This window comes from Propithecus coquereli, unplaced genomic scaffold (assembly GCF_000956105.1).
Source record: "Propithecus coquereli isolate 6110/MARCELLA unplaced genomic scaffold, Pcoq_1.0 Scaffold58, whole genome shotgun sequence".
Taxonomy (NCBI): Eukaryota; Metazoa; Chordata; class Mammalia; order Primates; family Indriidae; genus Propithecus; species Propithecus coquereli.
In genome coordinates this window covers 3,036,759-3,047,972 of record NW_012151729.1, presented here as the reverse complement: position 1 = coordinate 3,047,972, position 11,214 = coordinate 3,036,759, and the positions used below count along the sequence as shown (strand labels likewise).

General features: G+C 44.6%; 1 protein-coding gene across 2 annotated transcripts in view; it reads right to left on the bottom strand.

Moving 5' to 3' along the window:
• PDE6A (phosphodiesterase 6A, cGMP-specific, rod, alpha) overlaps positions 1-11,214 on the bottom strand; it is a 69,979-nt gene that overhangs the window by 21,976 nt on the left and 36,789 nt on the right. For both annotated transcript variants that reach the window (XM_012658263.1, XM_012658264.1), the window contains 5 exons: positions 8,709-8,899; positions 7,720-7,863; positions 5,188-5,253; positions 4,856-5,002; positions 3,729-3,836 (listed from right to left, as the gene is read on the bottom strand). In XM_012658263.1, the coding sequence (XP_012513717.1) occupies positions 3,729-3,836; positions 4,856-5,002; positions 5,188-5,253; positions 7,720-7,863; positions 8,709-8,899 (656 nt within the window). The remainder of the gene's footprint in view (positions 1-3,728; positions 3,837-4,855; positions 5,003-5,187; positions 5,254-7,719; positions 7,864-8,708; positions 8,900-11,214) is intronic.

The following is an 11,214-nucleotide window of genomic DNA, read 5'->3' as shown; positions in this document are numbered from 1 at the left end:
CATGCATCTGAATTGGAGAAACAAAATTGATATTTAAGAAGATGTAAGTCCAATGTTGGATTCATGGAGAGCCCAGACAGCTGCCTGGTCCTTCCTAGTTCTTAAAGCTTTCATTATTAAAAGCCCTGCATTCCATGACTCATCATGGAAAAGATAAAATGATTCAAAGTATGAAAAAATATTGGTAGGGTGACTGCTTTAAAAATTGCTAAAATAGTTTATAAGAAATGTTGGGTTTGTCAAATTCGTAATTTCAATAAGACAATAAAAATCCCAGGTGATACATTTCCAGCACCTGCTGGAGCATTTGAACACTTACAGGTGATTTCACTTAACTACCACTTTCAATGCCTGTTTTACGGTTGTATAGAAGCTTTCCCATGCAGGAAGGCCAATGCTATAACAATAGGTAAAAAGCTATTAGAAAATGTTTTTCCCTTGTGGAGCATTCCTAGAGAAATCTCCAGAGATAGAGATACTTATTTCACTAGACAAGTTATAAAATATTAATAGTTAGATATAAACACAGTGGCATTTAGCAAAGCTAACTGAATGGATTGAATTGCTTTGGTCGAAGGTATTACTGATTGATGAGAATCAGATCCATTCCTACTGGAAAACACAGATTGACCGCTTATGAAATAGTCACTAAAAGGCCTATGCCCCTAACAACAGAACCTTGTGTATCTCCCACTCATAAACCCTGACATGGCTCAACAGTGCAGGGCTTTAGTGCCTTATGTCAAAGCATATTTTCACTAGGTAAAAGAAGCCCTTTGTGATCCACCAACTGATGACAACCAGACTTACATGATCTGGAATCCAGAGATTGAGCCTTTTGGAAATGACACCAGAGAAAGACTATCCTTGAACTCCATTGGAAGGGGCCATAACAAGTTGTTCTCTGCAGCAAAATTTTAAGTCCTAGAGCCTTGGATCCACATCTCTGAAAAAGGCGTCTCCAGACTCCTTGTATACCTGTTGGAGACCTTAAGGTAAAGCTGACCAGGGAAGTTCTTCCCCAGAAGCAAATAGTATCTGTAAATGTGAAGTTTTCCCAAGATTGCAGATCAAGACTTCTCTGCATCATGAAAGAAATAGCACTCTGACCTTTCCAATGAATAACCTAATCACTATCAAATATAGAAAACCTGCAAAAGATTTGCAAAGGGTATACTGATGCCTGCAAAAGGTATATTGTGCTTTCGGGTATCATGTACTGAAGACCTTGGGACTACCTATGTGGGTGTGAGTAATTGCTTGTATGATGTCACTGGATTAAATCCAGTTAGGTCCCTTTCCACTAAATGTGGTTATGCAACCTTACAACATGCTATGAAGGGACTATTAAAAAAAAAAGTAAGTTTCTCATTGGACCTTATTCAGGACCTTTGCAGACTTTGGGTGGACAAAAAACTGACCTCTGCTCAAACACCACTAGGTGGTCCTCTTTTCCAGTCCCCAAGAACCTATATTGGGTCTGCACACAATTGCTTACTCCGTTCTGCCTCCTTGCTGGTTTGGATCTTGCTATTTGGCCTGGCTCACTCCTGCCTTCCAAATAGCTTGCCCCCTGCGGCCGCCCCGCCCTGACCGTGCCAATCCCATCCGCCCTCTGAAGCCAAATAGCTTTCCCTGAAAGTTCCCATAATACCTCCCACCAAAAAAAAAAAAAAAAAGCAACCATTAAAAAAAAAGAATTCCTCCCACAATCAGAGGCCAAAGCAGTCAATAACCAAAATTAGTACCAAAATCAAAATAGATGAAGATAATTAGTTTCCACCAAGGAAAGGTTGAGTGGGGTTCCTGGGGCCTCACTCTTAGCAGTAGTGGGGTGCCAGTTATATGAAATGTGAAGCTAATCCATAAGTTGGGGGGAAATCAGTGTTCAGACAGGTAGAAGCTACTTTCCAAAAGGTGGATGAGAACATTCGTATTCAACAAAAACACTTGATGGAATTTCATGCAGCTTTAGATCTGCCCATATTAGGGGCTTGTGTATGGTGCTGAACAAAACTGAATATTGCACTTATCTTGTCCCTGATTTAGTACTATAGAAAGCTTAATTATTATAAAAAAGTGGCTGAGAGGCAGATGTGGTGGCTCACACTTATAATCCCAGCACTTCGGGAGGCCAGGATGGGAGGATTGCTTGAATCCAGGAATTTGAGATCAGCCTGGGCAGCATAGTGAAATCCCATCTTTACAAAAAATTTAAAAATTAGCCAGGCTTGGTGGTACTCACCTGTAGTCCCAGCTACTCAGGAGGCTGAGGTAGGAGGATCACTTGAGCCCAGGAGTGCAAGGTAACAGTGAGCTATGACCGTGCCACCATACTGCACTCCAGCCTGGGCAACAGAGCGAGACCCCGTATCTTTAAAAAAAATGTGCCTGATATGGCTGTACTGCCACATTTAAGGAAATTTCTCAGGGGAAAGGAACACATGATACATTTATGGTTCGTAGGCATCCTGAATGGTGAATCGCAAGCTTTTCTATTCCAAGGTTTTCTCATTTTTATGTTTTTTAAGCGGATCTCCAGATTACTATGACTTGTGTTGCCAGGCTAACTATAGAAATGGATACCTCTTTATATCAGGCTATTTTATAGTGAACCTTAATCACCACCATGCCCTGAACAAAGACTATGACCAATTGCACTGTCGAACTGTTGAATTATCTGTATACTGGATCTTTATTGCCTGAACTTCGAATTGTTTGATTTGGGAGTCCTGCTAAGGAGTGTAATTCAGCTGCTTGGCGTTATCCTCCTGATAGACATTCTAATAATCTCCCCGATGTGTCGTAGCCCCTCAGGAATCTCAGATGCTTCCATGCAGCCGTCCTTTGTATATCAAATGGTCTCGTTACGGTGAAAATAACAAAACCATGAAGAAAGCATAAAGAATAATCCAATTAATTTGACATTGTGAATTGTGAATTCTGTACTGATACCAAAAAGTCCATTATGATGGTGACAGAAAGTGGCGTTAGTGTCCAAGGTTTTGGTCAATCTCTCACAATTCAGAGGCTGATGGAGGGGGGAATTGTTAAATTAAATTAAATTTGGCCTAAAGCTGCTTCCACACACATCAACCTGTAGCCTAACTCAATATGTAAAGAAATTGCACCCTGAGGGTATATTCTTATAACGAATAATCAAGTCTTGGCCAATCATAGCAGTTGAGCTTTCAGCCAATCACAGGCTGCAAACTGCTCAGACATGACCAAATAAGGCAAACATCAAATCGTAACCAATCGAACTGTTTCCGTATGTCACTTCCTTTTTCTGTCTGTAAACACTGCCTGCCCACATTGCGGTGTGGAGCTCTCTGAACCTTTAGTGTGGCTCAGCGTGCTGCCTGGTTCATGAATTGTTTCTTTGCTCAATGAACGCTACTCAATTTAATTTGTCTAAAGTTTTTCACAGTTTTCTAAAGTTTTTCTTTTCACAGCTCCAAGAAGAAAATTTGGAAAGCATTGTGCCATGGTTACCTCCAAACAACCAGACTGAGGTTGGGGGTAGGTAGCAACTTTCTTTCACTTTTTATTCTATATGCTTCTCTATTCTTGGAATTCTTTTATTCTAAGCATGTACTACTTTTGCATATTTCTTAAAAGGCAATCAACAGAGGAAGAAGAACACTGCTGTTGCTGCCACGTGAAGCCTCCAAGAGGTTGTCCTGTGTGGCACAGCCCCACCTGTCCTGCCCCCAGCCCCACCGTACCACCAGCAAGGAGAACATGGTCTGTCCCACGTTGAAGCCGTGTCGCCAGTTATGGTAGGTGATCTTGCGGTAGCCCTTACTCAAGGAGTACATGAACCGCACCAGGGCCTGTGAACACATGCGCATCAGTGAGGCAGCCGCACGCACTCAGCCAGGTGCCCCGGGCCCTCCCTCCTGCGACCCGAGGTCCTCCAACCCTGTCGTTGGACCAGAAGGTAGGAACTAGCAATACCTGCAATAATGCAGTGAAAGTGTTTTGCAGACCGCTAAATACTATGAACATGGCTGTTGTTGTTTGAAAATAAGGTGGATGTGAGTCATTCTACTGATTGAGCTCCATCAGTGATTCCAAACTGTGCCCCAGAGAGCTAGTGTCCTGGGACAAGCTAACAGGGGCTTTATAGGGGAGGAAAACAAAATGGTTCTTTAATCCAGTGGTTCTCAAACTTGAGTGTGCATCAAAATCACTTCGAGGGCTTGTTAAAACACAAAGTTTCTGATTCGTTAGAGCTGGGAGTGTTAGAGAGAGAGAGAGAGAGTGTGTGTGTGTGTGTGTGTGTGTGTGTGTGTGTGTGTGTGTGTGTGAGAGAGAGAGAGAGAAGAAAATTTACATTTCTGATGAGTTCTTAGGTGATGCCCATGTAGTCTGGGGCAACACTTTGAGAACCACTGCTTTACTCCAAGTCTGGAGAATTCTGTGCTCCATATACCACCACCCTCCTCCCAGCAGACACTTCTGTCCATGCCTCATTCCCCTAGATTCACAGTGCCCCTTCGTAAAGAATCCTCAAGGGAAAGAGCCCTGTTTCAATTAGTTTAGCCCGCACTGCCCGCCCTTGTTTGCCTCTAGGACCTGTTTTTGCAGCACATCTATTCATGGCCTTCAGAGCTTAATGCCTCGGAACACACTGCAAGAAGCCAGTGCACCCAAAACGTCACATTTCACAGGAACAGTGTGCCTCTTTTCTGATAAATGACTCATCTGTGCAACATGACTAATGCTTTAAATCCTAAACACCGAGGGTACACTCTTTTTAAGGTACTTTATAGATTGAGTTTAAAAAAAAATAATAAAGGAAAGAAAGAAAAAGAAAAAAGGAAACCCCAGATGTTTGTTTTGACCTCACCTCTTGCGGAATGTGAAATTTATCCACCACTTTGAGATCATAATACATCTGTATTCCACATTTCACCAGGTCCAGCTCTGTTAGGGGCAAGTCGCTGAAGTGGAATTTATTAATTTCATATTTCTCTGTGTCTGGCAGCTCTGCTTGCTGTATAAGGAACGGAGTCAAGTGATCAGGGAACATGAAGTGTTCTGGGCCTCCCAGCCCAGTCCCTATCCCGGGTGTGCTGGGAGGATCAGAGCAGAGTGGTGGGGAACAGGCTTTGCGAAGCGATGCCCACACTCCCTGCACTTGTCATACATCAGGGCCAGAGTTGCTCCGGTTCAACTCACCAGGATCTCAGCCAGCTCCTCTTCCTCACATTCCCATGGCTCCTTCCCATACACCTCTCTGGTTTTCTGTTGGGGCCCAAAATAGCAGAGGGAAAAAAAAAAAAACGTTACTGCATCCAAGGCCTCAACATGCCTCCACTTTTCCATTCCCATTTTCTCCTTCCTCCAAAGTCCTAGCAACAGAACCACCAACTCAGAGAAGTGGCCCTTTAACATTGATCGATGTGCAAAGTCAGTCACCGGCTTTGGGGCGGGGCGTGGTGGCTCATGTGGGTAATCCCAGCACTTTGGGAGGCCAAGGTGGGAGGATTGATTGAGGCCAGGATTTCAAGACTGGCCTGGGAAACCTGGTGAGACCTCCTCTCCACCAAAAAAAAATCCCAACGAACAAGCCAACCAAACAAACAAAAACACACCAGGACACAGGCCTTTTTAGTCCTAGCTACTTGGGAAGCTGAGGTGGGAGGATCCCTTGAGCTCATGAGTTGGAGATTACAGTGAGCTGTGATGGTGCCACTGCACTCTAGCCTGGGCGACAGAGCAAGACTCTGTCTCAAACACCAAAGCCAAAAATACAGTCATGGGCTTCAGAGCCACAGAGCCCTGTATCCAAAATTGAGCTCTGCCATTTACTAGAGGTATTATTTTATGCCTCTAATCCTCAATTTTCTTATCCGTAAAATAGGGATAATAAAAGTACTTAACTGAGGAATTAAAATTCTATCGTGCAAAGTTATTTTTAAGCCACATATTTACAAACAAATTAAATAATGTATGTAAAGCACTTAGCATGGTGCTTGGCACATAATAAACACTAAAATAAAATCATGTTGTTATTCATAGTTATACTGTTGTTATTACAGACTGGGAGTGCGGCGGCATTGGCCAGGGTCCTGGTTCTTCCTCTCATTTATTGTGTGACTTGAGGCAAGTTTCTGCCCTCTCTGGGCCTATTTTCCCATGTGCCAGAGGAGGAGGAACCTAGACCCAGTTACCTCTTTGTGATTTTTGGACTTAGAGCAAAATCTGTTAACTTTTAACTGGTTCGCGGAGGCTGTGCCTCCATAGGTTCCACATATGCACCATTTGGCTGAAATTATGGACAGAGTCACGCAAACTGGGAGGCAGTTCATTCAAACTGTATGTTTTCTCCTCTGAATTTGCCACTTATTGGGATGAAGTGATCACATTTTTTGTGGTATCTTCTCAGCTTAAGAAATGGTCCGTGCTGTTCCAACCTGTGACGCCCATAAGCCAAGGTCGTGGGAGCTCAGCAGAGCGGCACATCCAGTGCCATTCGGCTAACTCGGTGCACTTCTAAAACCTTGATCTCTTTGAGACCAAAGCCCCAGGAATAATGAATCATTGAAGGAGATGCTTTGTCTTTGAAATCACCTAGTCCAGTTTCCCACTTGAGGTAGGATTCTCCTCTATAGCATCTCTGATATATGATCATCCAGCCTCTGCTTGGATACCTCTCATGATGGGATGCTCACCATCTTCTAGGCAGCCCATTCCTAAGAACGTAGAGGACTTTTTTTTTTTTTTTGAGACAAAGTCTTGCTCTGTTGCCCTGGCTGGAGTGCAGTGGCATCATCGTAGCTCACTGCAACCTCCAACTCCTGGGCTGAGAACTTGTTCATTATCCTGATAAAGGTTAAGTGAGACCTATTCCTACCTGGATGATTGAGAACAAGTTACTTACCCCTTCTAGGCCTCTATTTCCTCATCTCACACTGAGAAGAGAAATCCTGATCCTGCCCATCTTACTGGGCTAGTGCGTGTAAGCATCAAACAAGATTGTAAGGGTGAATTTGCCTTATAAATTACGTAAGTGATGAAACCATGCGAGGGCCCCCTACTCCCTCTGAATTTCTTCTTTGCTCACCAAACGCTGCTGTGATTTGATAGCGTCTTCTAAGTGAGCTGATCCCACAGGAGGAGGCTCTGGGAAACTGATCATTGTCCACTGGTCTGTCAGACAAAGCTTCCTCTCAGGGTAGCGGTATGGCTGGTTGACCCTGTCTCTAGCACTAGGTCAGCCTGGGGCACAGTGAAAATGGACCTTCTAGGCCGGGCGCGGTGGCTCACGCCTGTAATCCTAGTACTCTGGGAGGCTGAGGAGGGAGTGTCGCTTGAGCCCAGGACTCTGAGGTTGCAGTGAGCTATGATGATGCCATTGCACACTAGCTGGGGGGACAGAGTAAAACTCTGTCTCAAAAAAAGGAGTTTCTAGAGCTGTCAAGCCAACGTCTGGCCCCAAGACTGAGGTTTCCTTGCAAGGGAGAGCTCTGCCCCCAGGCCACCCAGAGCAGTCATTATGCCACTCTCCGGCACTCATCCGTCCATTCTTCCATTCATTCAGCTTTGGGGGCTGCGCATCTATCCCTGTGCTAGGCAGGAGGGATCTAACCACGAACAAACCCACACCCAGGCTGTGCCCTGGTGGAGCTTCAAGTCTCACCTTAATCTGGCCACATCTCTGAGACACAGACTCTGCTAGAGTAGAACAAAGTAAAGAACATTACATACCAGGATTTCCTGAATTTCTTCATTGTCACACTTCACATGATATTTTACTATGTCTTGGAAAATATCCTTCCTATTTTCAAGTCTGTTCATTGACTCATAGGTGTCGGGATTTAAGACAGACCAGCCCAGAAACTGAGTCAAAGACTGAAAAGAAAGAAAGAAAGAATCAGAGACAGAACACCCAGGTTTGATCCTGACTCATTAACTTAGGGCAAGACTCTCCAGACCTCCGTTTTCTCAGCTGTAAAATGAGTTTATAAGCTGAGTGCGGCCCACCTCCCAGAGGTGTTGTAAGGATAAGGTAAAGTAATGGATATGACCACATTTTAAGTAAAGCACTAACATACATAAAGCATCATTCTTAGGCATAAGAACTTTACAAAGGCAGGACGCGGTAGCTCACGCTTATAATCCTAGCACTCTGGGAGGCCGAGGCAGGAGGATTGCTTGAGCTCAAGAGGTCAAGACCAGCCTGAGCAAGAGTGAGACCCCCATCTCTACTAAAAATAGAAAAATTAGCTGGGTGTTGTGGCACGCCTGTGGTCCCAGCTGCTGCGGAGGCTGAGGCAGGAGCATCGCCTGAGCCTAGGAGTTGGAGGTTGCGTGAGCCCTGATGACACCACTATACTCTAGCCCAGGTGACAGAGCGAGAATCTGTGGCAAAAAAAAAAAAACAAACAAACAAACAAAAAAAAAAACTTCACAAAAAGGGAACGTGTTTTGAATATGTAGGGACAGGACATTTAGGAACTCGCAGTACTTTCTGCTCAATTTTGTTATGAATCTAAAACTGCTCTAAAAAGTAAAGTTTATTGATTCAAATTTTTTAAAAGGGAATGTGGATTTCTCTGACAACGCATGGGTTCAGTGCAGAAGTGAGAGCAAAGAAAGGTGAGCTTCCCGTGCCCCCACGCGATTGCACACCGGGGCCCCACCACGAAAGCTCACTCACTCTGAATCCAACGGCAAAAGACCCCTAGAAACCATACCTCCATGAGGGTCTCATCCATTTCATCAAAGGGCTTCCCATCTTTGCGATTGTAAAACGTGGCCACCCCAACAATTTCTTCCTTCTTGTTCACAATCGGCATAGAGAGGACATTTTTAATCGTCCATCCAGACTCATCCAGTGGCTCTTTCTGTAAGAGAAGAGCCACATTAGGTTTTCTCAGATTCCGGGCTGCAGACGCAGCTGTGATGGATTTCATGCTTTGTCCTGACCCTGACTGGTTGAGGGGGGTGGCAAGAGGACGGAGCGTGTCAGATTTTGCATGGTTTTAGTCACCAACGAATGCCATGAGCAAATAGCGCATCTGGCTGGAATTCCTTAGGTAGCCATATTGCTTTCATCCCTAAGACGTGGGGGCCAGAGTGTGTCAGGCCGTGTGTCACGGGCTGGGGAGACAATGACATGCAAACAGCCCAGGGAGGTAGTGGCAGGAGACTGGCTTAAAAGAGCAATGCTGGTGATTCTTGTGACTTTGAATTAATCGACTGGATATAACTTGCGGCCTTTTGCCTCTCATCCTGACTTCTGTGTTATTTTTGACATGTCATTTTATCTCCCTGGGCCTCCATTTTCTCATCTCTAGATGGAAAAGTGTATGTACCTCAGTGAACACGTGAGGTTCTTGGTCAGTGATAAGACGCCTTTGGTGAGTTGTTTCCCATCTATCTGAGCCCCACTTTCATCATCTATAAACTGGGGATAACTGGACTAATTTCTAGTCTCTTTTTCCATTGGTTCAGCAAACCTTTTACAATGTGCAAGAAACGGAGCTAGAAGCTGGGGACACCAAGGCAAATAAGGCCCAGACCTTGTCCTCAGGTTGCTCACAGTCTGTGAGGTACATGAGCAATTGCACTGCGGTGTGGGAAGGTCTCTAAGAGAGTTATCTTCATGTACTGTGGGAGCCAGAGGAGACAGGGAAGTCAAGGAAGGCTTCCTGGAGTAAGCGACTCTTCCAGTTCTGAGTCTAAAGATTCTTAAGGTGGTGCTATGATAATAGTTATTATTTAAATAACCCTAGAAAGTGAGGCAACTCTGTCTCAGCGCCTGGTAAGAGTGTCTCCAGAGGCGTGCAGAGCACAGCCTGAAGAGCACCGGGCTGTCCCGAGTGCAAGACCCACCTTCCCCCAGCTCTCTACCTAAACCTTCAGGGAATCCCTTCGCTCTGAAGGCCGTGATAAGGAGACAGATTTTACTGGAAGTGAAATGGGACAGCATTAAAGGTTTTTAAGCACGGATGTTACTTGATTCAACCTATGTTGTGGAGGATGAGTGGGAGGAGGAAGACTAGAATCTAAAAATAAGATTGAATTTGCTTTTACGAATGTGGTTAAACCGCAATCAGTTGGAGGACTTGGGTAAAGACCAAGGTCTGTCGTGGTTACGATCAGGTTAACGACTCAGCAACTTGGGGCTTGTCACGTTGATGTGGTCAACGTGCCAACAAATGAAGTGCAATTTTAACTTTGGAAGTCTATTCTTTCTAAGCTCTTTCGTAACGTTCTTTGGGGGGTAAAAAATAACTTGCTGATTTTCCCAAGTCATTTTTATTTCCTTTTTAATTATCTAGCCAATATTCTACTGGGAGAAATTAGTTTAAAACAGAAGTTAGGATAATCAAAGATGAAGTACGGAAAATATAAGGGAGACAAGCTCCTTGGCATGCCTTTCCAGGCCCTGCACGATCCGGCTCTGTCTACCTCTCTGGAGTCTTCTCCTGCCATCCTCCTCCTCAGTTTCTCACTCTGATCTGTTGGCTTTCCATAGTTCCTTCTAGAATAATAAGCCGTCTCTTTCCTGCAGTTTCCCCCCACCCTCTCTTTACTGCCCAAGCATAATTTCCTCAGGGACACGTTTCTTGGCTCCTCCCAGATTAAGTCAGGCCCCGCCGAGCCAGCTCCTCCTCTGTCCCCTGCCCCTCTCCTGACCCCGCTCTGTGTCTCTTTCCTCACACTGTCGTGAGCTCCATGGGAAAGGACCATGACTGCCTGGTCCACCACTGCAGCCAGCGTGGTATTGTGTCAGTACCTGGCACAGAGGCTGCTCTCCACAATCGTTTGTAAAAAAAAATAATAATAAAAGACAAACAAAATCAAATGTCTATTGAGCAATATTTCATAAAAATTCCAAGGAGAAATGCTATTCAGTCAGGGGAATCAGAATAAAACTCAATAGAAGTGATAGCATTTGGGTTGTTGTTGAAGGGTAGAGAGGATTTAGGCAGGAAATGATGGTTATTGAGGGAACAACCTAAGCAAAGGTCCTGAGGTCAGAGCACACACCGGTAGTCCCAGCTACTCGGGAAGCTGAGGCAGTAGGATCACTTGAGCCCAGGAGTTCAAGGCTGCAATGTGCTCTGATCACTGCACTCCAGCCTGGGCAACGTAAGAGAACCTGTCTCTAAAATTAAAAAAATCCCTGGCAAAGCTATGTTTTGATTATATTTATTGAAATATAATGTTAATGTCTAAATCTGATAATAAAAC